Source organism: Falco peregrinus, chromosome 1 (genome assembly GCF_023634155.1).
Source record: "Falco peregrinus isolate bFalPer1 chromosome 1, bFalPer1.pri, whole genome shotgun sequence".
NCBI lineage: Eukaryota > Metazoa > Chordata > Aves > Falconiformes > Falconidae > Falco > Falco peregrinus.
In genome coordinates this window covers 113,987,476-114,013,002 of record NC_073721.1, presented here as the reverse complement: position 1 = coordinate 114,013,002, position 25,527 = coordinate 113,987,476, and the positions used below count along the sequence as shown (strand labels likewise).

Here is a 25,527-nt window from a genome sequence, read left to right as displayed (position 1 = left end):
GCAGCGCTCTGGCCGTGCTGCCTTGGCAGGGCAGGCGGGGATGCTGGGGGTCGCTGGCCGCCTTGGCAGCAGCTGGGGAGCAGGGCTGGCTGGGACACGTGCTGGGGCGGCACCTGGCCTCGGGGTGGATGGTGCCCCTGGGACAGGACGTGCCCAGATGTGGGGGCGATGCCGGAGGGCACAGCGGTGGCCAAGTCTCTGCCTGGGCTCTCATTGCTGCTCGGCATCCCTTGGCAGTCCTGTGGGAAATCCCACCAGCCCCTCTTTCCCCAGGCTCTTGCCGTCAGGGTTTGGGGGGTTCTATCACTCGGACAAAGTCAGAAGCCTGTGGGGGAGCACGAACCCGGGATGCACGGCCAGCTGCCCTGGCCAAGTGTCTACCCACTGTCACCGTGGTGCGTACCAAGACCGCTCTCCATTTTCCTTCTGGCAGTTCTGTGCCTCTGCCTGGGGCTCCCGTGTGCACAGGTGCTGCTCCCACCCTTCCCCTTGGCTGAGGAGCGATTCCTGACCTCGCTTTTCGAGACGAGGTGGAGGGGGAATAAAGACACATAAGGCTGGTCCAGACTGAATGGAAGGGAGGGAAGATGAGTTAAGCTTCATTTATGTTATTTATAATTTTATGTGTTATATATATATATATGTTACATATGTGTATATATATGTATGCTATTAATATTATAATGTTACATTTGTGTATGTTATAATAATAATAATTTATTACATTATTAATTCATGTTATTACTGAGGTGCTGCTGTTTACCATGGTAGCATTCATGACTTGGGCCAACAGCGAGGTCTCGGGGGTGGCACCATCACTGCGAGGTGGGATCTTCCGCTTCTCTCTGTGTTTGGAGTTTCTCACACCGGGAAGCTGAGATGGGACCAGCATCCCACCGCTGCTTAAGGACTCATCTTTGGATGGCAACCAAACCTTGCTGTGGCTGCGGCAGAGCAGCGTGACCGGCGCCGCAGTACGTGTGTTCTGTGGTCATGCCACTGTCTTGCCTGCCTTCCCCTCAGGGGAGGCTTCTTGGGGAATGATCAATACATCGAAAAATACTGTTGCACAAATGCCAAGGTAAGTCATTTTATGTTGCTAAATAGTCGGTTCCAGTCAATGAAGTTTGGGGTTTTTTTTAGTTTCTGAGAATGACGCGGTAGCCACTGGAGTGATGTCAGCAGCGTTCCCGCCCGCTGTAACAGCCCAGACCTCAGCAGGGGATGGCCGGGCGGCGCTGAGCTGCCGTCTCTGCTGGGCTGGCAATGTACCCAGAGCGTTACAAATGAAAATTTCCAAACATGAAGGCAGCACCGAGGGAGAGGAAAATTCCCCTCCAGCAACGTACTCTGCTATTGTCAGGGCAGCGTAGAACGAAAGCAGAAAGGATTTCAAGACCAGCTTTCGGCTGCCCGTTGAGGCTCTGGTTATAAAACGCAGCCCGAACGCACCATGCCTGAGCCAACCCCTCCCCCTGCCCAAACCTTAAGCCAAAGGATTTAAACAAGCTCTTATGTAATGTGGTTTTAGTGTTTCCAGTAGAAATAGGTGTTCTAAATATAAATGATTTGCAGATAAAATAGGCTTATATAAAATGCTTTTAAGTTTATATAACCCTATATTGGCATTGCACCTGACCCCTCCATCAGCCATCAGCCCAGTGGCGCGGGGGGGGGATGTGTGTGGTGCTGGCTGTGCCCACTGGCGGGGACATGGCTCGGGACTGCGCTGGCAGCTGCTGTCACCTACTGACCCCCATCCTGTCCCCAACCCACCAGCCCATGCATGGTGCTGCTGGAAGAGATGTGGTGTTCCTGTCAGGGTGGGCCCCGGCGCGGTGGAGACCCCAGTTTCTAGCCGCGGTGACCATCCGGACTCAGCAGCTGGACACCCCAGTTACTGTCCCTTGGGGTCAGTACATATTTTTATATACAGACATTATATGTGTGTGTGTATATATATTATTATAGATATACACACATATATGTATATATATTATTATGTATATATATTATATATGTGTGTGTATATACATATTAGATATGTATAGCTACAGGTATATAAGTCACCTGCTTTGGCCTTTCAGGCAAAGAAAGTTGTTTTGAACATTGCGAGCTGGAATTCTCCTTTATTCCACTGTGCATATGTATGTGCACATATATGCATGTATTACACACACACATATATATATGACATAGTAAAAGAGCCGCCTGCCTCCAGCTTAGGGCTTGCAGCGTGGCCTCAGGCTGTGGGCTGTTCCCAAGCCATGGCCACAAGCCGGGCCAGCGGCCAGGCACAGCTTGCTGTCACAGCGAGGCCACCTGAACACCTCAGGCTCTTAAGCGAAATCCCTCCTCCACCACAGCGCGTGACAGCAAAGGGTGAGCCCTCCTCTTCGATGCCTCTGCTCCATGGCCAGCTTCACCAGAATTGCAGGTGATCAAAGCCGCCATGCTGCTCATCAGGCTCAGTGACAGTGGCCCCTTGATAAGGGTGGCAGCAATTAACTTAGAAATTCTGTGCACCTTCTGCACAGAAAACAATGGTTGCTGCATTACAGCCCCTACGTATGGGAAAGAAGCTGAGTCAAATCTTGCGCAACAGCCTTCAGTGCATCACACCAACCACTGGCTTTTAGGGGAAGGACTGATTACATAGATTTAGCTCCTGACACGTGTACAACACATGCATAGAATTATGTATAAATATATAGATATTCATAGATAGGCATCACAAGAGCAAGACACGTGCACTTTTTGCACACAGAGAGACACAGACACAGAGGGAGACGCACACATTTTTTGCGCACACACACACACACAGACGCAAGAGGCAGATGCACATTTTTTGCACAGACACACAGACACGAGAGGGAGACACGAGCACATGTTTTTGCACGCACACACAGAGCCAAGAGGGAAGGCGGTCCTGGTCCAGGTCCACCACAGTTACTAAGGGCACAGCAGCCTGCGCTATAATCCCAGCAAACAGTACTACTTGTGATGCACAATGTGATGACAGAGCAATAGCAGCACAGTATCAGCTCGACACTGCAAAATGTTGCAGAGAGTAAGACAAGGATCCATCACCAACTGCCACCTCTCCACCGTCAAGGCCCACTCTTCAGCTGGGAGCCCCATTGCAGCCAAAACCAGGAGTCTCTCCGTAACTGGGAAAATACCTATGTGGTGCAACCACCCATAGGCTACTGGCCCAGTCCCAGAGCTTGCCCATCTTTTTACTCAGTAAAAACCACAAGTAGTTTACACACCTAGCCCACGCACACCTTTAGGCTCAGGCTAAGTGCAGGCGTGCACTATCTTATGGTCCATAAGGTTCGCACATGCCGGGGATGTTGGCCGGACACCTGCACGTGGTGGAGTTGCCATCAGGACGGAGCTGCACACAGTAGGGATTGTCTGGCAGGTCCTGCTCACATCTTGCTTGTTCAGGGGGCTCAGGACAACCACCACCTGCTCCTTACAGCAGTCCTTCAGCTCCCTGTCCAAGTTAGGCGATCCCTAATTAAAGACAAAGGCTTTTTCATAAACAGTAATCCAGAGCACGCCAGTGGTGCCGGCTCAGAGAGGGAGGGCAAGCCCTCCAGAACAACCCCTCTCCTTGCCAGCACAGCTGCCTTGGTGCGGCTGGGCCATACCTGCACTCCGGGCAGCCGAGACACCCCTGTGCTTGGTGCAGCTCTGTGCTCCGGGCGGCTCGGCGCGTCGTCGCTTTCCTCCTGTGCCGCCCTGGGCTGGCACGGGCAGGCCGGGTGCTGCTGCAGCAGGCGAAGCTCCAGGCGGGCACGGACAGGGCACCGGGCACGTGTGGTGTTTTCCTTCGCGAGGGAGGGAAGAAGGTAGAGCAACACAAGCCGCTGCTGTGAGGGTGGACCTGGAATCCCCTGCAAGCTGTAATGCCACTGTGTTAGTACGGAAATATTCCCAGAGCGACCAAGGGAGAGAGTTGTGACAGGAGGAGTAAATACACTCCTGTCTTTAACCAGGGCCAGATAATACACCGAAAGCAAGGCAGGAGCAAAACTCGGTCTCCTCTTTGTGCAGCGCAGCGCCGGCTCCCGGGCAAGGCAGCAAAGCGTGACCACGGAGGACCCTGGGTGCTGGCTGCTGTGCCCGTTCCCGCGTGCTGCGGCAGCCAGGAAGGTACCGCAGCCCTTCTGCCAAACACTGGGGCTGGAGAACAGGGTAAAAGAGTCCCCACAGGTGCACAGAGAGCTGCAAACCTGTTATAGCCCCTGGGGCTCCTTAGGGGCGCTTTGAACTCAGCAACAAAACCAGTTACATTACACATATAACATTATGTATACATAGATATATAATATAATGCTATATTTTATATGTACTATACTTTATATTAAATATACATGTAGATATGCATGCATATATAAACAAGTTTGTATAATATATACCTATATGTATATAGACATGTTAGATATGTATAGCTATAGGTATATGTATATATACACGTACGTTTAATGTCTGTATATAAAAATATATACATATTCTATACATATATAGAATAGATTCTACATACATACACATGCTAGATGTATACATTACATATATTTCAATAGTTATTTTATATAGAGATGTATATGTCTCTATATACATAGATGCATGTGCACCTAAAACATATACACACGCATAAGGTGTCTATCTATGTGTGTGTGTACACAGACGTATATGCACACAGGCACACACAGACACAGCCCCCCCAAAGGGAAGCCCACCTTGCGCAGCGCACTCGCTGTCTGTGAGCAGGCGACCCAGGCGGCAGGAGGCTCTTGCGCTGCCAGGGCTCTTTCGGGAGCTCAGTGGCGATGTGTCACCCCGGGCCCTCGCACGGACAGCCGTTCCCGGCGCCTGGACCCCGCACAAACCCGTGTTTTCCCCAAGGACGCTTCCCTCCCCGGCAGTGTGAAGGCAGGCAGGACCCGCGGTGTGTTCAGTACCGCGCTCGGGCGATGTGCCGCAGAGCCCCACGGGGATGGTGGCTGCGTTGGTCCTGCAGAACCAAGGGAACGGTGTATTTCCCCACCTCGCAGCCCTGGCCGCTCAGTGACCCGGCACACAGCGGTACACACCTGGTTTCTCTTCCAGAGGCAGCAGTCACTTTCCTCCAGGGCTTTTGAAAGAATAAGGTAAAAAGGCAGCATGAAGAGTTGCGCTTGCAAACACTTGGCAAGCTTTTCCCCTACTGGGATTTGTACTTAAAATTCATTAAGGAAACAAAATATTGGTTACAGTGATTGGCCCACAAAAACTAAACTGTCACTAAAAACCTTCACCTTCCACCCCTTCCCCTGATACTATTTTGCTGCAGTTCCGAGAAGATGGTTATTGATGTGCCACTTTTCCAGTAAGTATGAGAACAAATAATACTAAGGAAACTGCTAGAAGAATTTTGCCTGTTTCTCCTGCTTTGGAGCTGGGTGATAGGGCACTCGACATGAAGGTGTACATAAGACTATGAGCCATGCTCATTAAAACTTCAGCCAACTTAAGCAGCAGCCCTAGGTAAGCCTCGCTCCATGTGGCTTGGCACCGTGTCTTGGGGCACCTCAGCTGGCCACCCTGTGGGTGCTGCTGGGTGACAGCTCTGCTTACTTACCACGCTTTTCTTCCTGTGCTGCATTAGCTTCCCTTTTTAATACCGTGCTCCTTCCCAGCACCTTTCTATTCCATACCCCTGAACTTAAAAAACCAAAAAGGTACCTATTTGCCGCAGAAAAGCAGGGTGCTGGAGGGAGCGCAGCGTGCAGCAGCAACTGTAGGCCTGGTTTAAGGGCTTCTGTTAACAGCCTGCATTAAGCATGCATGAAACCAAGCCAGGCAGGGCAAAAACTCCGCTGAGCTGCAGTCGGAAAGATGCCATCCTCCCCTGGGCACAACTGGTGTCGTCACACTGCCTGCCTTCCTCCCTGCTGATGGCAGAGGGGATTGTCCAAACGGCACAGGAAAGTGACCACCTTCCCCGCCCCCGCACGGCAGGGACCCCAGAAGCCCCCCAGGGGGTGGAGAGGGAGGTGTGCGGTGCCCTGCCTGCACCTGGGTTTGAGCCCACCAGCCCTGTGACTGCAGCCACCTGTGCTGCCCATGCCCGTGTCCACCTCGAGCTGCTGCTTCCACAGCCACCTCCACAACTCAGCTGTGAGCCCGGAGCCGGGGGAGCATCACACCCTGCAGGTGCACGCAGGCAGGGACCTCCTTCCTCCTTGAAACTCCTAAATGAAACTGTAAATGGGAAATCCCATGTCCCCAGGTACCGCATCTCCCTTTCTAGGGAAGGTCTCTTGCAATCTCTAACATGCGTGGCATGAAATCACCAAATGCCCTGCACATTTCCCACAATTCTGTTACTTTCCCACAGAGTTAACTCGTCAGTGCTGGTCTCCCCACCCACACCCATACATATAAGTATATAGACACATTACATATGTATAGATGTATGTGTATATACATAAATACATGTTCATATACACATACGTGTGTGTGTGTGTATAAAATGTATATGTATAAACACATAGCATACACACACACATGTGTACATCTATAAAATGATATATTTATATATGTATATCTCACCTTTGCAGTACTTGCATCCAGGTAGGAAGCACAAAGCCAGTGGCTAAATTCTGGTTTTAATGTCCAAAACTGCAGATGAAAAAAGAAGTCATTTTACCAGCAAACACATTCAGGAGAGCCTTTTTGCAAGCACAAGCTGAGCAGCTGCTCGGTGACCAGGTAGCAAGAGGACTGTAGTCATGTTGCTGTGGAGGGTGCTGTTAAATTCATGCTCACGGAAAGCTGACAGCACCATTTCTGAGCCAGCTAGCTAGACATCTCGGTGGAGAGTAAGGCAGCTGAAAACAGAGGTGACCCTGGCTAGGGGAGTAAAGCCCATTTGTTTTGCAAGAGGCGTAGCATGCACGCTTCTGTTAAAGTAAGAGCATAAAGCACCGAGAACAACCATTGGAAATTTAGCAGCATCTGATTTTCAGTGCTGAAAACACACCAGCCTGCTCTGGCAACGTGGGACAATTTTAGGAGCTGAAAGACAAACGATGAAACAGAGGCACACCTCGTGCTTTGTACCTGGTGTGGCGTGGAGCTGGCCACCACGCTGTCACACTTGGCAGGCTGGCTGGCAGCCGCTGCCACCCAGGTTCACCCGAAATCCCAGCACCCCCAGCTCAGGAGCGATGCATGCAGGTGATGGGGCCTCGCTTTGCAGGCAGGATGGTCCCTTGCTGACCAGACAGCACCGCTTACCCTCGCCCAGCTCAGCCCATGTTGCCACCAGCAGCTCCCAGCACAGTGCCTGTGCTGCGGGACCCCAGCCTTACCTGCTGATCCAAGTTGGCTGGGTAGCAGCAATATAAACAGGTGAAAAATGAAAACAGCAACAACCTCAGCTTGTTTTCCCGCACAAAACAGTGACTGGCTGCTTTGGTGGTTTCTCCTGACTGATGAGACGGGTGCTCCACGCTGTCTGGAGCAGACCCTGTACTGCCGGCCAGGAGCATCAGCACCAGCAGGGCTCCAAGGGCTTGGCCCTTTGCCAGCCATGGGGGCACCTGGCGCTGGACCTGTACCCACAGCAGGAGCCGGCGTTCCAGACGGGGCTGTATTCATGGGCCTCCTTCACCTCCTCTTCTTTGAGGCTATACCTAAGGAATTCAGATTTAAATTAATCCTTTGGCACCATCGGGTTCAGGACTTCCACCCTGAAGGCTAATGAGCTGCATTAAGATTAATTCCCATCAAGGAGAATACCAACGTCTTTGCTCCTCAGTGCTCGTTCAGCCCCTCCCGCCATTGCTGTCGCAGTGCCGTGGCTCACGCTGCTCAGGCTCAGGAGGCTCATGGCCGCTGCACCCGATGGAGCTGGACTCACGCTGAGCAAGAGGAAGGGCCAGATGGCAGCAGGAGGCATCTCCCGACCTCAGTTTCCCTGTGGTTCTGATATCGAAAGCCATCTCGTGGAAATAACAGCAAACTGAAAACTACCCAGGGTAGATGGAGCTTCTGTCTTCTGCTGTTTTTTGGTGAAGAACATGGTCACAAAGAGCGCTTCCCTCTGTACCTAGCTTAGCAGGAACAAAAGCAACAGGGAAAATGCATAAGCAAAGAGTAATTTTCTAGTAAAGTCTCTGGCATGGATGAAAAACTGTGACTTGTAGGGCTTTTGCTTGGGCTGTCTCATCTCTCTGGCTGAAGTCCACAGGAGCATGCACACCACAGACCACAAAGCGAGAAGCACCCAAAATTCATGGCTACTTTTGAAATAGCAGCTGCATGAAAGCAGCTTTAAAAGAAATAAAGACACAAACCTACAAGATGCTCAGGCATCACCCAGCTGAACCGAAACCTTCCATCTGCCTCTTGAACTCTGGGAAGGCTGCCTCGGGATGTGGGTGCAGATTTGTGCCTGAACTTGGCACCTCTCAGCCACCTCAGCCAGGCAATTTAAACTCCTCGGTAATCTCCGAACTGTCAGGGTTAACGATCAGATGCAACTTTGATGCCGCTGAACTTGTGAACCAGGATGTGTTGGGAAAGGCCAAGGCACGGAAAGGTTAGCCCTTTCTCAGGAGCAGAGCGTTAGCTGAAGCGATGGGAAGGGGTTGCATTTGACAGAGGTTTTGCTAATGCGGGGGTGATGCCACGGAGCTCAAGCAGCTTTTTCCTCTTTGGTCTCTCCATGCTCGTACAGTGCTGTAAAATCAGCAGGAGACATAAATCCATGGCTGCTGTGTTATGCTCTGTGAGGTCCAGGGTCTTTTTTTAGTTTGTTTCTGTGCAGATGAGTTCAAACGCAATTATTTATTACAACTATTCTGCAAAGTATGGCTCTCCTCACCTGGCAGCTACTCACCCAAACCAACCTCAGCCACCACCCAAACCAATCTCAGCCACCGCCTTGTGACCCACCGGGACACAGGCGGAGGGTGCCCTGCCTCGGCCGGCCTGGGACTCCAGGCTGGGAGGTGGCAAGCGAGGGGCAGCTCTACCAGCCCTGCTCCGAGCCACCCGCCCGTGCCCGTGGCCACCCCGGCGGGTGCTCCAGCCTAACGCCGCTCTCACAAGCGGAGCAACTGCCCGAGCGGTGCGGGGCGCTCCGGGTGCGGGAAGCACCCGCCTAAGCTGAGCTGCTGTACCGAACCCCGCACCGCCCGCCCGCGCCCCGCGGGCTGTCCCGCAGCGTGGGGCATCCCCCCGCCCGCCCAGCCCCGCGGGGCTCTGCTGCTCCCCCCAAACTCGGCCACGGCCGGCCGGGCGCGGGGACCCCGGCGACTGTGCAGCGCCCCCCGGCCCCCGCGCCGCTCCAACCCCGCGCCTGGGCGGGCGGGGCGGGGCACGCCTTGGCCCCGCCCACCGCCCCCTCACCCCGCTTCTGCCGGCGCACAGTGCCCCCAAGCGGGCGGCAGCGGGACTGCACCGCACAGCCAGCAGGCGGGGGGCGCGGACAGCCCTGCAGCCTGCGCAGCCCCCGTGGCGCACACCCGCCTTTAAGGCTTAAAGACGGCAATTTATATATACATCTATCCATGTAAAATTACATGCACATACATGCACAAGTAAATTGAACACATTTATGCATTATATGCATCATATACATATATGTGTGTGTATTTATATATGTATATGAGTGTATATACATGCATATGTATATAATTTATATACATATATACACGTGTTTATGTATATACGTATATATGCATACGTATATATGTATATACACACATGTTTGTGCGTATATATATGTTTGTATATATGTGTGTATGGGTATATGTACATACACACACCTTTTTTTGTGCATATATATATGTATGTGCATATACACGTAGATGTATATAAGTATATATACAGGTGTTTGTGCATATATACGTATATACATATACGTATATATACACCTATATATGTATATAGACACGTGTTTGTGCGTATATACGTATATGTATACATATGTCTATACACCCACGTATATAAATTCTGTGCGCAGGTGCATATAAACTGCCCCCACGCGCCGCCCACGCCGCCACCGCCCCCTGCCCGCATGGTAGCCGGTGGGAGCGGCTCAGCTGCACCGCGCCGCCACCGCCGCGGGGGGGCGCTGTCCTACAATGGCCACACACGCCGCGGGGGGGCGCTGCGCCGCGACACCGCGAAACGGAGAGGGGCGGGGGCGGAGAGAAAGACAGGGAGGGAGGGACGGGCAGCGAGGGAGGCAGGGATGGAGGTAGGGGCAGGGAGGAGACGGGGCAGGGAGGAGGCAGGGGCAAGAAGGAGGCAGGGATGGAGGCAGGGGCAGGGAGGGAGGCAGGGGCAGCGGCCGCAGCCTGCAGGAAGCCGCCCTGCCGGGGAGCCCGACCCCGAGGGGCCGGTTCCCAGCCCAGCGCGGGCAGCGCCCCCGGAGCCGCGGGGTGGGGAGCCCTGCAGTGCCATCTCCCCCGCCGCCTGGCTGGCTGTGTGACACCCAACACAACGCTCTCCTCGTCAGCTGGTCCCTGGTGTCGCCAAGAAGGCAGCTGCCAGAGGTGAGTGGTGGGGATGGAAGTACCAGTCTCGACGATTAGCCCGGTGTTCGTTCGCTGAGAAACACTAATTGTGCCAGGGCGGCGCTGGTTTGTTCCTGCCCTGTGCCGTGTGTGTCCCCACGCACCTAGACGAAAGGCTCAAAGACCCCCAGCTGGGGCAGGAGGGTGAAGCTTGGCTTTGCCAAGACCAGCCCCCCGGAAGCCCCCCGCTGCCCCCCCCAAAAGCACCCTGCTGCAGCTTGCAAACCCAGGCGGGCTCCGTCCTGCCGGGCAAAGCGAAAATGCCAGCCTGGCCCACCTGCACAGGTAGTGCCAAAGGCACCCAGGTGAAGCACTAAAAGCCTTCAGAAAATTAACTCCCCGCCAGTGGATAAGAAGCTTTTTGAATCTGCAAAAAGGAAAAGGTGCAAAACTAAGAATTTGGGAGGGAGTGGGACTATCCGAGCCTCTGCCCAGCACCATGACCTGGGCTGGAGTCAGGCGGGACACCCACCTGGAGGTCTCCTGCTACAGCAAGGTAAGCCTTTAAAGTTCAGCTTCCCTTCACCTGTCATAATAAAACATGTGCAGTACAAAGTGCAGCAGAACATCATGACTAGCCATCAGCAATTGCACTTCCTACGGCCAGCCTCCAACAATACCAGCTTTCTGTCGTTATCTCCTGTCTGGAAAGTCTAAAGACTCCCCTGTGAAGGGTCTCACCTCTTTCAGAAGCAGAAGGTCCCTGTACCCCATGTGAAACACATCCCACCATCAGGCTTTAGCACTTCAAAAAATTTCAGGTCATCTGCACAATATTGAACTTTTATGGAGTAAAGGGAGGGGAAATTTTTCCCTTACCTTTTGCTTTTGGCAGTACCAAAGCACTTTCATGTCCTGACTGTCAGGGTTACCCGATTACTGCAGGGTCACTTGATTGCTACACGATCCCAGTATATGGCACAGCACTTGAAGGAGGGGAGACCCTCGCAGAGCCCCCGCCAGTGGCTCACCTGGGAGGGCTCTGGCGCTGGCAGGGGCTGAGCTCCAGCTTGGCTCGCTTACAGGCCAAAAGCAATCGTGCCATAAGCTCTAGTGACAGAAACCTGCAGCGCTCCCCAGTATTTTGCACGTGCCACCCACCACACCGCAGCCCAGCAGCACACAAACTGGGCTGCTGCAGGGACTGGTGCTGGTACGGTGTGCAGTGCTGCTGGTTCATGTCCTCCACACAGGTCAAATAGCCTCCAGGACTTGTAATAATTATTAAACGTATTGCTTTAACCAGCAACTTTGCTCCTGGGAAATATCCAGAGCCTCCTAGATTGACTGCCTGCCGGACCTGCTCATTCAGCTGCACCGCTGTCCTGTTGCAGAGATGAAGGCTGGGACACAAGGAGCTATCGGGACACAAGGAGCTATTGGGGTGGAAGGAGCTATTGGGGTGGAAGGAGCTATCGGGATGGAAGGAGCTATCAGGGTGACACACGGGTGCTGGCAGTGGGGAGATAGGGGGTGCCCAGCTCGCCTCACCCCAGCAGGACAGGGTGACCCTGAGGGAGTGCTGCTCGCTCGATGGGGTGGAGTGGGGAGGCTGGGATGGGCTTCACCCTCAGCTCCGGCCATGCCTTGGCTCAGGAGGACTTCAGTGGCAGCACGGACCCTCTGCTCAGGAGCAGCCCAGCACAGGCTCCCTGGCACCTTCAGCTTGACTGCAGCCCATCGGCATACGGGAAGGCCACAGCAGCTCTCGGCAAAAAGCCATGTCACCGTCACGGCCAGTAGCTAAGGCAGCGGGTACCCTGGCTGCAACGGTTACCAACTGCTCCCACAGGCCAAGGAGTCTGTGACAACAGCCCAAAATCCCAGCACAGCAAACTGGAGTATCTCTGAGCAGCGCCCACGGGAGCGCTCAGCACACTGGGCACGCTGGAGCCGTGGTGCGGAGCTGTGCCGCTCTCGCTCTGATCAGATGAGGACGAGGTTGGTTTTTGCAATTTGCGATAACAGCATTTTGCAAGCACGATGAGAATGTGTGGTAAACCCCAGGCAAACTGGGGCAGGCTGCGCACACAAGCCGCGCAGCCAGGTCTTTTAGCAGAGTCAGGCTAAGGGCTTTAACCCCGCCGTGCCTGCACCCTGCGCCCCTGCAGCGTGACCCTGCGCCCCTGCAGCATGAGACCACCACTGCCACCCCCTGCCCCTGCCCCGCTTCCTATGGAGCCTGTGCCTGGCTTCTGGCTCTGCTGCCTCGGAGCTGGCCCGGAGGTGGTCCCGTGGGGGCACAGCTGTGGGTGAAACCCCACAGCCAAGCCAGCAGGGCAGCAAGCCCTGGGGGAGCAGGGTGCTGAGCACAGCAAAGCCAAGGGCACCCTCACCAGCCTGGGAAGAGCCGCACTAACGGCTGCCCAAAGGCTTGCAGCGGGTGAGTGGGACAGTAGACAAAAATCAATTTGCTTTGCCAGAGCGTCCTTACTGTGAACTGGTTTGTAATAATAAAATCATTACAGCAGGGCATTACGGCTCATTCGTCCCATTGGTTTGCTTTGCTCAGAAGAACCCGACATTGAAGTATCCTTCACATCCACTTGCTTTGCTCCTAGAATGCACGTTGTAGCCAGACAAATCAAGGACATCTGCACTGGCACGGGGAGCGACCATGTGTCCTGCCCTCACTCCAGCTGCTCAAGGACCCATCCGAAAGAAAACCAAGATGCTGGTATTTTGAAAGCGTAAACAGGATGATGCTAGAGGCAAGTCACCACGACCCAGAGCCCAGGCACATGCTGATTAATCCAGTTCCCCTCCCTTAAACAGTTTATGTCTGCTAATCAAGGAAGGTTCGCAGAGAGCAAACGTGGTCACAGTGGCTCGCTGTGGTGCTGATACAGGACGCTTACAAATTCATCACACCTCTTACTCGCTATTGCCTTTTGACTGAGAACCAGAATAATGCAAAAGGTAATCGAGCACATCATAACTGTGGCTAAACCTGGCTAGCTCACAGGCCTGAAAACCAGGTCTAAGTCATGAACCAGCATCAAGTAGACATTTTGTCAGCAAAGAATTTTTTTCCTGCCTCTTCAAAATTTCACATTTTTAATCAATGACCTGGACAAACCCACCATAATTAACACAGAATCCAGGTCCCAGCTCCAGAGCTGGGCACATTGGGCACACAGCAAATGTTTTGCTGCTGACAAATATAAAAATCACAGCTAAAGCTGACAGACAGACTCAGGGAAGGGATGGGATGGTTGGACCAGCACAGGGGGGGCACAACGGACCCTCATGGAACTGACAGGGCTCATCCATCCAATTTACAGAAAAGGCCCCTAGTGGGAGCAACCCCAGTAAGGCCCAGTATGAGTGCTGCTGGGGTGGCACACCCCATTCTGGTGTCCACAACCCCTCCCCAGCAGAGAGCTTCAGCAAGTGGAATGGGTGTGGGGCACAGGAGCTTCTCCACTGCTGGGGGTGAGATGTGCAGTGCAGGCAAGACCCCTGAGCCAGCAGGTCTGCTCTGTGTCACCAGCCCTCGTGCTACATCCCCACCTGCCAGCGAGCCCGCGCGGCCGCACGGGGGAATCCTTGTGCTCTGGGGGCAATGCGGCAGATAACACGCAGCTACTTCGGATGGACAACTCCAGGTGGCACAGGCAGAAAGACACCCCAAAAAAGAGCCACAGTTTGTAAAATCTTTTATGGCAAGACCAGTCAGGCACAAACTGAATGTTAAAGGAAACGCTGTGCTTGAGGGATCTTTTTTATGATTGCTCAAACTTTCCAAAGTCCATTGTGAGGTTATTAGAGGTTCCTCTCACAAGTGAGAAGCCATAAACATGAACAAAAGCAGAGCAAAAGCTACCTTGAAACCACTGCTGCATCCACAAGAAAGTCTCTTGCCTGCAGGGTGTCCACGGGCCCACAACAAACACACCAGAAATGCCCTTTGGTGGGACACAGCTGAGCCATGCTGGCCCAGGCAGCTGGACACCGGAGGCATGGGCTGCTGGAGCCTGCTGCTCTCGTGCGTTATTTTTGCTGGTTATTTGTTAAATCAACTTTGAGACTTGAGTCCTCAAAACAGCTTCAGTTATCCCAGAGGAGAAAGGAGGCGAGAAAACTCAGTCGCTGCCTAAGCAAGGCACTGGCAGCTCTGGGCATCCTTTCCTTCTCTTTGTGACAAATAAGGGTGACCAACGATGGCTGAGAAACTTGTGCTGTTGCCTAGTCTCAAGCTTCAGATATAAATACTCTTGGACTTATTTTTGTTTGGTGGTTATCTCCTTAAGGAGTCTCTAGGGCACTTTGGAGGTTTCAGATAAGATTATGTCCAATGACGAAGGGAGGAAAGAGTTCATCTCTCAGTATCTTTTTGGACAAACAATCTGAGGCAAACAAGGTTTAGCAAGCTTGTAGGGTTTAGGGTCCCACTCACTCACCCTGATGCTGTAAACCCGAAACGCAGCCCAGCCTGCTTTCTGCTGTGGCGGTCTCCTATCATCCCGAACCCCTCACTCCTGTCAGCCAAACCCACCAGCCAACCTTTTTATTGCAACCTGCCCATGAAACGTGAGAGGGATGGTGTGGTTTCTTCACCTCTTGTGCTGCCCTTTGGAGCTGTGAGCAGCCATCGGCTGCCTCGCACCCCAGCCGGTGCCAGCTGTACCCCATGGGGCCCTTCTGTCCCCAGCACAGACGGCGCAAACTCCTCGTGCCTCCTCTGTGACCCTTGTGCTTGGTGAAACCCCAGCGCAGCTGCTCGACGGCAGCCTGGGGAACGGGCCCAGCTCTCTCCTGAGAGGAGACATCTCCCGCAGAACAGCCGCCGTTCCCGGCATCCCCCTTTATTTGCCTTGCTGCCGCCCCAGCCCACGCCATGCACCTGGCGCCACCCTGGCTGCAAGTGAAAAAGAAGGTAAAATTCCTGTGCCCACACCACAAGATCTTTTTATAGCCAAGGGGATGAGGTTTTGCACTCTCTTCCTAATTTCCACTTAGGGAGTAAACAGGAAAACCAACCTGGCCTGGTAGCTAATTTGGGAGCACAGTGTGTTGCTCCATGTGCCTCCCTGGGATGCTTCCCGCCCTCTTCTGCTGTGCCAGGGCAGCAGGATGGCACCGGGGCCAACACCCTGTGTCCCCAGAGTGTCCCCAAAGGGAGACAACAGCCCTCGGCCGCTCCTGGGCAGGGACGGACACCCCGCTGGGACTGTCACCAGTGACACCCAGAGCCAGCACTGGGCATGTGGGGACGTATGGCCTCTGTGCTAACGGCGGGCAAAGTGAAGGGTGAGTGTGAGCCCTGCACTGCAGCCATTCACAGCGTGGACATTTCCACCTTCTTTGCCGCTGGGAATGTTTTCTCACACCTTTCGCCTTAGGGCGGTGCACCCTGACTGTTGGGACCTCTGTCCCAGCACGGGGGGCCTGGGGGGGCTGTGGTGGTCAGGCTGGGGGGGCGTGAGGACAGAGGCTGAGCTCCATGCACGCAGCTCCCCCATCTCCTTGATACACTCAGAGCATCTCTACAGCTCCCACCAGAGACGGGCTGGGAGCCAGCGCCTGCGAGCGAGCTGCAGATGGCCTTACACCTCCCTGCGCGGGCCGAAGGGGTTTGTGCGCCCTGGCACCCACCCAGGCGGAACGCATCCCGTACCTGTAGACCTTCACTGGTGTTCCCATTAGGGGCACCACATACTGACTGCCCACAAAGAGGAAGCCAGGCTCCCCCAGGAACCCGAGTGTGGTACCACCAGACGTCATCCTTCATTGACTCGCTTGGCCACGCGGCTGGGTGATGAGCTAGCCAGCATCTGCCCCACACATCACACACATGCACATCACCACTAGCTCTGAAATTCCTTCCCCTGCATCCATCCATCAAGAAGACGCTCAATATGAGTTATGCATCTTGCTCAACTTTATTAGTTTCTAACACTACTTATATAGAACCGATACACATGCGTATTCGTAAAGCAGAAATATAATCGGTTAGTAGTCTCTAAACACGGGCGGCTCTCACACCCCTAATTATCATGACTAAAATAAGCATTCTATCCATGTGGCTAATTGTCTTGCTGTGCTTCAGCCTTGTAGTTTGTTACTCCCTATTTTCCCATACCGGTCCCTATCTTTCTTGGCCCTGCACCTGCTTTCCCAGCAGCTGTAGCTTGTTACAGCCACGGCCGGTTGGCACAACATAATTACTTGGTCTCAGGATTCAAGAACAGCTCAAGGCTACCTTTCTTGTTAACTTCAGCACAGCAACTTCAGTACAATTCTGATTACAGGCCTATTCTAATACCAGGCCTGGATTGTGCAGATCTTCAGAGATTCTAAGGCCATGCTTCTGCAGCCATTCTTCTACACACCCACATGGAACAATGCCAAAGGAACCCCACATACTTACCAGTGTTCCCATCTCCCGCCCCAAGCCCCCCCTTCCCTGGCCACATGTACCCCCATGCAGCTGCCCGTGCCTCAGCACTCGCCACTCCAGGGGGGATGGATGCATGGCCCCAGGAGGGTCACCACTGTAACCGAATGGCTGCTCTTACAGCAAAGCATCGCCTCTCCAGTGATGCTGTCCAGGAGAACACACCTTTGCCTTTAGCAAGGGAAAGACGTTGGCGATGGCAAGAGAGAAAAAAACAAACAGTAGCACCGGCAACAAGTGGAACACAAAATGCAGTGAGTCTTCAGTCCCAAAGAGATGCAGCTAGTGTGAAAGCAGTGAGCCCAAAAGGAGCCTTGGTAGCAGCACGATGACTTTAGTCATAGTCACAAGGCTTAAACAGCCAGGAGGGGGAAGTTTTCTCAAATACTAAATAGGAAAGTTACATAACTGCTGCCCAGATCCTTCAAACAGGGCTTGATTTCCCCCTCCAAAATTAGGATGACTTCTCCTTGCGTCAGGTCCCAGCTGTGTCTGTGGCACAGAGTGACCCGGGGGGCTGCGGTCCCTGCCCATGGCTGCGGAAGGAGCATGCCCACCGCACCCCAGTTTGGCAGCCTCTGAGGAGTCCCACATGCTCAAGGGCGTGGCAAAGCATCTCAAAACCCATCACCTGCAAGGCTAATCCCAGCAGACAGCTTTGAAGCTCCTTGACTGAGAGCTCTCATGCCGGTAAGCGCCGGGCTGAGCCGGAGGGATGCCTGCTGCTGGCACTCTGCCACGCCGCCTCCCTGCGTGAGCCCTGGCAAGGTGCTGTGCGTGCCCTCGCCCCCCGGCCACCTGGCACAGCAGCAGGGAAGCTTCAAGAGGCTTTGTCAACAAGGCGATAGTAAGGGGTTAGGTCTGATTATTTTTGATCCCCTTCCAAAACGGACAGCGAAAGCAAAGGCAAACAGAGCCCAGACGCGGGTGCGAGGGCTCACTGCGTACAAATGGGGGCTTGTCCGGCACAAGGACACCCGTGAGGACAGTGCTGGTACCCCTGAGCAGCGGGAAACAGGCTCAATGCTGGAATTAAAAGGCCCCTCAGTTGGTGTTGCTCATTCCCAGGCACCGTTCGTGTGCTTGAATCACCAGCCTTCCCTTCAAATCATTAATCACTGCAAAATCAATAAAGGCCACATACGTTTTTCATGTATCAGCCATTAGTCTGACCTTGCGTCTATCTCTGTAGAGGGTATGAAATAAAAGCATTTCAGATCAAAGCAATCAGCGCTAAATCTACCCAGCACTAGCACCCGGTGGAGCCTGCTGATTTACAGCTGCTGAGCTCATAGCAAGGTTGTTTTGGTTCCCCGAGAGCCCTGGGCAGCTACAAAGCCCTCGTTGTCCTCCAGGGACACAAGCAGGCAGGAGGGGGCCGCTCTGAAAGGATGTTCTTTGGGGTTTGTTTATTTCCTTAAAAACAGGGATGGCTTTCTTGTCCAGGAGGAAGTGTCTACACCGCGCCGGGGGAGGAGCAGATGCATCTCCCTCCGCAGGCACTCCCAGTGGGGTGATGGCACCCCACTCCCAGTGGGGTGATGGCACCCGGAGCTGCCGTGCCCCCCTCCCGCAGCCCCTGCCCCGCCGCCTCCCACCACCCATGCTCTGCTGCGGCAGAGCAAACACATGCACAGCAAAACCCACGGGAGACACACCATCACCGGTGAGGGAGAGCAGAAGGACCAAAGCCACTCACCAGGGACAGGGCATGGCAAACCCAGCCCTCTGCGGCCCCCCGGGCTGCAAGCTGCAGCCCCCTCCAGCCGATGCCCCAGCCACTGGAGCCAGGCTGCCTATGTGTTTTTTTCTGAACGCATTTATTTCTTTTGGGACTAAGGTGCCAAGAGACAGGCAACGCTGCCAACCAATTACCAGCACTATTGATCACCTCCACATCCAGCTTTCTGGGTCAGGACTGCGCTAATTTTGTCAGGGGCAGGCAAAGGGCCAGCGAGCCGGGAAACCACAGTGCTCAGAGGTGCCCCTGCGGCACAGCTACAGCTCAGCCAGGTCCAGAAATCCCAAACTCCTTCCAAATGCCCACCAGTCAGAGGCAGGTACACCACTGCCGCCTGGCCCACTGACCACTTGCACACCAGCCCCCCCATTAGCCCACCACAGTGGCTCGTAATGATCTTTGACTAACGTCGCTGCAGAGGACACAGAGATATTTGCCACAGGAAAGAGGATAGTTTGCTTTTCAGAATAAAAAAACCAGTATTTCCACTTGCTAAGGGGAAAAATGGGAGGACAGGTTAGGACACTGCAAAGTGAAGCTCATGTAATAGCAGGAGACACACAGCTTGGACCTAAATACTTTCAAGACTTCTCAGAACCTGAAATCAGAAATAACCCTGCTTGCTAGAGACAGCTCTTTATCACAGGTTGCTTTGATTTTAATTGAATTTAATTAATTTTAACTTCAAACCATCTCCTGTTCATGCTTCCCCAGCTCTGAGCCTAGGGACCATACCAGCTCCCAGCCATCCAAAATCTCTGTCACAGATGCCGTGGTCCTGGCAAAGGTCAGCTGAGCCCCACAGGGTGGATCTCCTCCAGTCCTCCCTGCAAGTCCATCACCCAGCCATCCTCCCCGAAACATGGAAGTCTACCTTCCTACCACCGCCAAAACGCCACTCACCACCACACCACAGGCACCCGGCAGACACTCTCCCTTAGTGCCTCCCCTAGCTGGTGGGGTGTCTCTTTGCTGTGCCCCTCCGTCCCGCCTGCCTCCCTCCCCACTTGACACCAGTGTGCATTTCACTGGAAACACCTCCACGCTCAGCCTCTCTCGGCACCGAAACAGCTGTGGCCAGGCTGTGGCCGGGCATGCTGCTCTTGCAGGCAGCGCTTTTGTAACTCAGTTTGTGCTGGCTGCCTCCCTCCAGCGTGACATCCACCCCTTTATGTTCCTCCTTGCAGGCACTTATCTCCAGGGCAGCTACGGTGATTTTTCACCCTGTGTCAGGCTGACACACAGCGTGTCACATGCAGGTGCAGCCCCTTTGGCCTCGCCCGGAGCATCCCCCTTTCCATCATCCATCCCGGGGCCAGGGTCTAGCCACCCATGACCCTGCAGACCTGCAGCTCCCTCCCTAGACAAGCACAGCCAGAAGACCAGTAGGCTTCAGCCAGGATGATATGAGGCTTATACGCCTCCCTCCCAAAACACCACGAAATTTCTGAATGCTCCTGGGGCTCAGCCTCTGCGAAGCAGCCAGCTCCTCACTCACCGACAGCCCCCGGGAGGGAGCGCAGCCCTCAGCAGCAGCTCCATGCCATCAGCCTCCTCAAGTATTACGGGGCCTTTTAGTTTCAAAGGAAACCACAAGTGCCTTTCTGCTTCAGCCTCTCTTCTCACTCGCTCAGCTGTAGCTGCAGACACAGTCCTTGCCCTCCTGTGCCCCTCGGTCCTTGCCCTGAGCCTGGGCGTGCTGGGACCCCCCGGGGGAGCCATCAGTGTGTGACAGCACAGCACAGCACAGCACAGCAGGATGCACAGCAGGATGCACAGCACAGCACAGCAGGACGCCGGCACCGCGCCCACTCGCTCATCAGTGCTGGAGGTGAAGTACCGAGTCACTAAGAGATGTTGCCAGGCCAGTCATCCTGCATGTGGCTGCGGAGGGATGCCCAGCCTCGGCTCTTCCCACAAATGTGAGTGCCCGGCAGACGTGCAGCCAGGGGCATCCCATGGCGATGGGGTTTTGGAAAGTATGGCCATGACCTGCTGCATCTTTCCAGCTCTGTGGAGTTGCTCCTGGCACTGGACAAACAGACGGACACATGCACACACTGCTGATCTCAGCCTGCCACTGCCAGAGCAATCCCGCTGCATGCACAAGGCAGGTTTGCTGCACGTATGCAAACCGCAGGCAGCAACCTCCTTATTCAAATTCGGTAGCCGGTGGTACACACCTCTCCAGCTCAGAAAATAAACAGCCCTGCCCGATTGCTTTGCCTCGGTCTCTCTTCAGTGAGAAATCCTCGCACACCAACACTTTGGCAGCCTGAACGCCCATTTCCCACCAGCCTCCGTGTCAGCACCGTGGTGGGTTGCTGGGGCTTTTTTGGTGCTTGATAGGCATCATCTCACAGAAGTAAACATGCCCAAGCCGCACTAGCAGAATTCCCCCAAGATTATAGGGGGGATTTTATTCAAGGGCAATTCTGGTTTAATCTTGCAGCTGTGCTTACTATAAACTTTTGGACTGGAGCATGTATCAAGTAACTCCACCTGCCTACCGGATTACACTGGGATATTGTTATTAAAAAATGTTACTTTGACATTTATAATCAAACATGCAAGTTTAATGCTGAAGGATGGCAGAGGGCCAGTGCTAAGCAGCCACCGGGGGAGGGGGAGGACAAGCTCCCCCTGCCCACGCTGGTGTGGGTCACCCCGGGCCAAGTGGCCCCTCCCCACCCCTGCCAGCACACAGGTGTCCGGACAGGGGACACCCGTGCGGCTGAAGACACCAGCCTCCATTGCTCTGCTGATGCCGATGCCATCCCTGCTCCAACGCTCCCCATCACCGCTGCGCTGGGCACCCGTGCTGCAGGCAGCCCCCTGCCCTGCCCCGGCAGCCAGCACAGCGCCCGGAGCAAGGCCAGCCAAGGGAGGGAAGGGAGCTGCTCTGTTCTCCCTTACACTGCTTTTTCCTCTTTTCCTCTGCCTTTTAAAATTCCAGATGAGGAAAGTAAATATTGGAAGGTTATCCTTTGCATCGCATGATCAGATCACAAGTTAGCATGTGACTCGGGAGGGAAAAACAAGCCTTTCCAGCAGATGTCAACTCAGCGAGCAAGCTCTGCTGACTGCTGTACCTTGATGTCTCCTGCCAAAGTCAATTCTTGGTCCATCCTTGAGGTAAAGTACCTCATGATTCATCATAATCTTAGCCTAATTAAAGAAAACTCAGATGACTTTCATTTTGGCTTTGCCTGTTTAGCAACTCTGAGTGCAGTGCGTGCATAAGGGTAAACAGCAGCCCCCAGCCACTGTTTTGTAAACAGGCTCCAGCTCAGGAAGGGCCAGGGCAGGTTGGGAGCCCCCCTGTAAGCCATGGGGGGGGAGGGCACTGAGCAACCCCCCCCCCAGCTGAGCAAAGGGACCGATCAAACAGGAGCCCAGGTAGCCACCCTGCCGGCCAACAGCCTGCAGAATGGCCTATACAGTACTCTGAAGGCTGGGGGGGCACGGGGAAGCGTCTCTCCGTAGGGGATGGTGTCCAGCGGGAAGAAGCTCGCTGCCTTCCCTCTGAGAGCACATTGGGCTTTGCCCATTCCCAGAGGGCTGGTGCCCGGGGGCTGCCCGTGCCCTGGCCATTCCCACCTGGGTACCAGGCCCGTGCCCTGGTGTGGCTGGGCGAGCCGGTGATGCTGCATCTGGCTGCGGTGGCCCCGCCGTGACCGCTGTCACATGATGGGTCAGCAGTTCGTGGGAAGTCACAGGCTGAAAGCTTGAAAAAAAAATAAAAACAAGTGACTTTAGCCAGCTCCTTCTCCACAGGAAATAAAAATTGGAGCTGAGCTTTAGCAATTTGGGTTGACCAGACTTATCTTGCCTGGGGCCCGGGGTGGGTTTGTCTCACCGAGCTCCTGACTGAGCTCCCAGCCATGAAACTTGGCAGGGAAAGGACTCGGAGAAGGGCAGGAGGAGCAGAGGTGGGCAGGTGGGGGGCAAAGCGGGTTGCTGTAGCTCTCCTGGAGCCCCACATCGGGATGACTCTGCATGGAGATGAAAGTCTCTCCCAAAGCCTCCCGTCCCCATGAGGCCAATGGGAAAGGCCAGCACAGCAAGCATTCCCACGGCCGCCATCCTCCTGCCCCGGCTCGGCTGGTGGAGCCGATCCCAGCGCACAGCACGCAGCACGGCACGGAGAGGCTTTTGCCCTTCCTTTGCCCAGGCTCCACAGACAATCGGGCAGCTATTTTTAAATGGGCTTTTTCTTTTCCCCTGCAGAGGTGCTTGAATGGCTTTCCCCTCGCACACGGAAGCGCAGGGAGAACGGACGTCGTTTCTCATTGTGATGGGAAAGGTTATCGGGTACAAAACAAAAGTGAAATCATCCGCTGGCATTCCTGGGACCAAAATAGCCGCCTGCACTCCAGCGCTGACGTTATCGCAGAGGAAGGAAGGCTCCGGATACAGGCAGTCCCGCTCCAAGGCTCACGGACCGATCCTGCAGCGAGCCAACACCCAGGCTGGCTGCGAGCAAAAGTGAAATGAGGCATCCTTGCCACGACAGATGAAAGGTAACTTGGAGGGTCAGGTCCCGAAGTTGCCATCACTCCCAAACAGCCACCGAGCCTCACACGAGCATCGCTCCAGCGACAGCCTGGCAAAAGAGCTCATCTGTCTCGTGTTAATGTTCAGGGCTAGAGACCTCCTGGGGACAGTAGGGGTGTGGGGAGAGCCGTGACAGATGGTCATGCCTAACAGGGGGATCTGTGTGCTGCTGGCCCCCGCTCCCGGCAGCCTGCCCACCCATTCGGCTCTGACCCGCTCCCCAGCAGCAGAGCTGGGGCTGCACAGGGTCATGGTGAACTGCAAAGACATGGCTGGGCTCTCAGCCCACTAAAAGCATCATTGCTATTGGACTTATCTGGGGGGGGTGGGTGGGTGTTGTGTTGGTTGGCCTTTTTCTTTCTCTTGCACAAACGGATTAAATCCAAGAAACGGCATCACTGCAAAGCCAGGCACATTGATCAGGCCTGTGCCAACAAAGCCACTTAGGTGTTTCTCAGCTGAAATTTGTCAGAAAACACTGAAAGCAGAGCTTGCTGCCAGCCCGCAGGCCTGTGAGCTCCAGGAGGACTCTGGTGAGGGGGTGTCCAGCATCACCTCGAGCCAGCAGCACGTCCCCATACAACTAAAGCGCTGTACCCTCTGGTCCCCTCCTTGCCTCATGCTCCTTTTGCAGCCCCTCCAGTCAGGTCCTCTGCAAGAAATAGCAAAGGAGCACCCAGCTCCAGGGCATCCCTGCTGCCAGCTGCTTCCCAGGAATCTCCAACACCTCCTGCTACAGGAAACATGACCACTGGAAAGTCTTTGTTTCAATTTCTCTTCTCAAGGCAGGAGTGTGCAGATGCAGAGCAGAGCCCCAGCCTGGTTGTCCCTGTCCCTGGGGTGGTCCTCGTGGGAACCATTTCTAGCAGCACTCAGAGGAGAGGAGCCGGGGAAGGGGGGACCACAGGAAGGTTTCAACACCCCAGACCAGTGGCTGCTCACAGTCCTGCTTCCCGTCTGCAACTAAGAAAAAAACCTGGGGAAGGGCTGCAGGGCCAGGCTGGGAGGGCTGCAGGGTGCTTTGCAGATGAAGAAGGCAGGGGCACCCAAAAGATTCTGTGGAGCCCTGTGCCGATGGAGTGGCTGGCAGGTGGCACACCAGAGCTACAGCACTGGCCTGGGTGTGGGGAGAGCAGGATCTGGGGAACCCTTGGGTGCTGAGCAGCCTTCTGCGATGCCCTCAGCATTTCCCAGCCTGGAAGAGGAGCTCAGGTACTGGGCATCTGGGCTGAGGAGGTAAACCTCCCGCAAAGCAGGGACTGCACTGCATGAATGTCTCCCCATGAGACACTTGCCAGGGTGAGCTGTGGTACTGCTGAAGCTGAGAACCAAGGAACATCAGAACTGGGGGCAAATTTTACTTCCCTCAAACACACAGTAAAACACCAAAATCGTCCAAGGCATTTTCAAAATCAGCCGACTGCTCCACTGCCTGCCAAACCCAGATTGTTTTCAGAGACTGAAGACTCTTCTTCATTTGAATTGCAGTAATGAACTAATACTGTAAGTGCCTCCAGCTGCCAGCAGCTGGCTCAGACTTAATTGCACCCAGGAGCTGCAGAGCAGCCCAGCCCAGCCCTGCAGCAGGAGCAGCCCACAGGCACCGCAAATGTCCATTCGTGGAGCAGCCAGCAGGTCAGGGAACATGAACCAGAGCTGCCCACATCGCTCCGGCTGGGATGGCAGCACAGCCAGCACGGCCTCGGCACGGCTTTCCTGGCTTTGTTGATGGGCACAGCTTTATCACTGTTAAAACACCGTTTGTTTGTTGCTGTGACTTCCCCCCCTTCTTAAATGTCAACTTGAAAAGAAAAATTTGGGAAAGGTCACTTACCAGAGAGACTGGCACAACTCCAGTCGCTTGGATAAACACGTGTAGGGTCAGTTGCTGCAAGACGGGATTTTAAACCAGTTACTTACCTGGTTGAACAAGAGTTGTGTTTCTGCAGGAGGGTGAGACTTTATGCACCTTATGGGAGGCAATCAATCTCCTTAACACCCACCTATCCGCCCCCAGGATCATTAACCCTTTGGGACACCCAGGCAGAGAAGATGCTTCATTCAGGGTGCCCAGTTCCCTGTTCTAAGGGAATAGATGCTGTGGATTGCTGCTACCCAACAGCCCCACCGGCCCCCTCCCCCGGGCACCTGCTGGGGCTGCTCTGCACCCCTGCATGGCACCAGGCTGGTCATGCTTGGGTCTTCAAGCCAGTCGAGTCACTAATGCTTGGCTGGAAGCAACGAGA

At 54.4% G+C, this 25,527-nt stretch overlaps 1 protein-coding gene across 12 annotated transcripts; it reads right to left on the bottom strand.

Annotated features, from left to right (window-relative positions):
* Window positions 1–1,510: 1,510 nt before the first annotated feature.
* Window positions 1,511–23,612, bottom strand: LOC114013296 (uncharacterized). Of its 12 annotated transcripts, none has more exons than XR_003556200.2 (7): window positions 7,368–8,246; window positions 6,607–6,675; window positions 5,106–5,146; window positions 4,752–5,026; window positions 3,660–3,912; window positions 3,273–3,522; window positions 1,511–2,564 (listed from the first exon to the last, which is right to left on the bottom strand). XR_003556200.2 is itself a non-coding variant. In XM_055809314.1 (7 exons), the coding sequence occupies exons 2-7, from the start codon at window positions 7,545–7,547 to the stop codon at window positions 3,495–3,497; spliced, it is 846 nt and encodes a 281-aa protein (XP_055665289.1). In that variant the 5' UTR covers window positions 7,548–7,691; window positions 20,223–23,612; the 3' UTR covers window positions 1,511–3,494. The 12 variants fall into 12 exon arrangements, 6 of the variants coding, with proteins under 6 accessions (XP_055665289.1, XP_027648383.2, XP_027648387.2 ...); XR_003556201.2 differs by having other exon boundaries at window positions 1,511–2,484; XM_055809314.1 differs by adding an exon at window positions 20,223–23,612 and having other exon boundaries at window positions 1,511–3,522; window positions 7,368–7,691.
* Window positions 23,613–25,527: the final 1,915 nt, after the last annotated feature.

Coding starts and splice junctions, on each gene's coding strand:
- LOC114013296 (XM_055809314.1), bottom strand. CDS start 7,547: ATGCTCCTGGCCGGCAGTACAGGGTCTGCTCCAGACAGCGTGGAGCAC. Junction 6,676..7,367: donor CAGCCAACTTGGATCAGCAG/GTAAGGCTGGGG, acceptor TTTCATCTGCAG/TTTTGGACATTAAAACCAGA. Junction 5,147..6,606: donor TGGATGCAAGTACTGCAAAG/GTGAGATATACA, acceptor TTCTTTCAAAAG/CCCTGGAGGAAAGTGACTGC.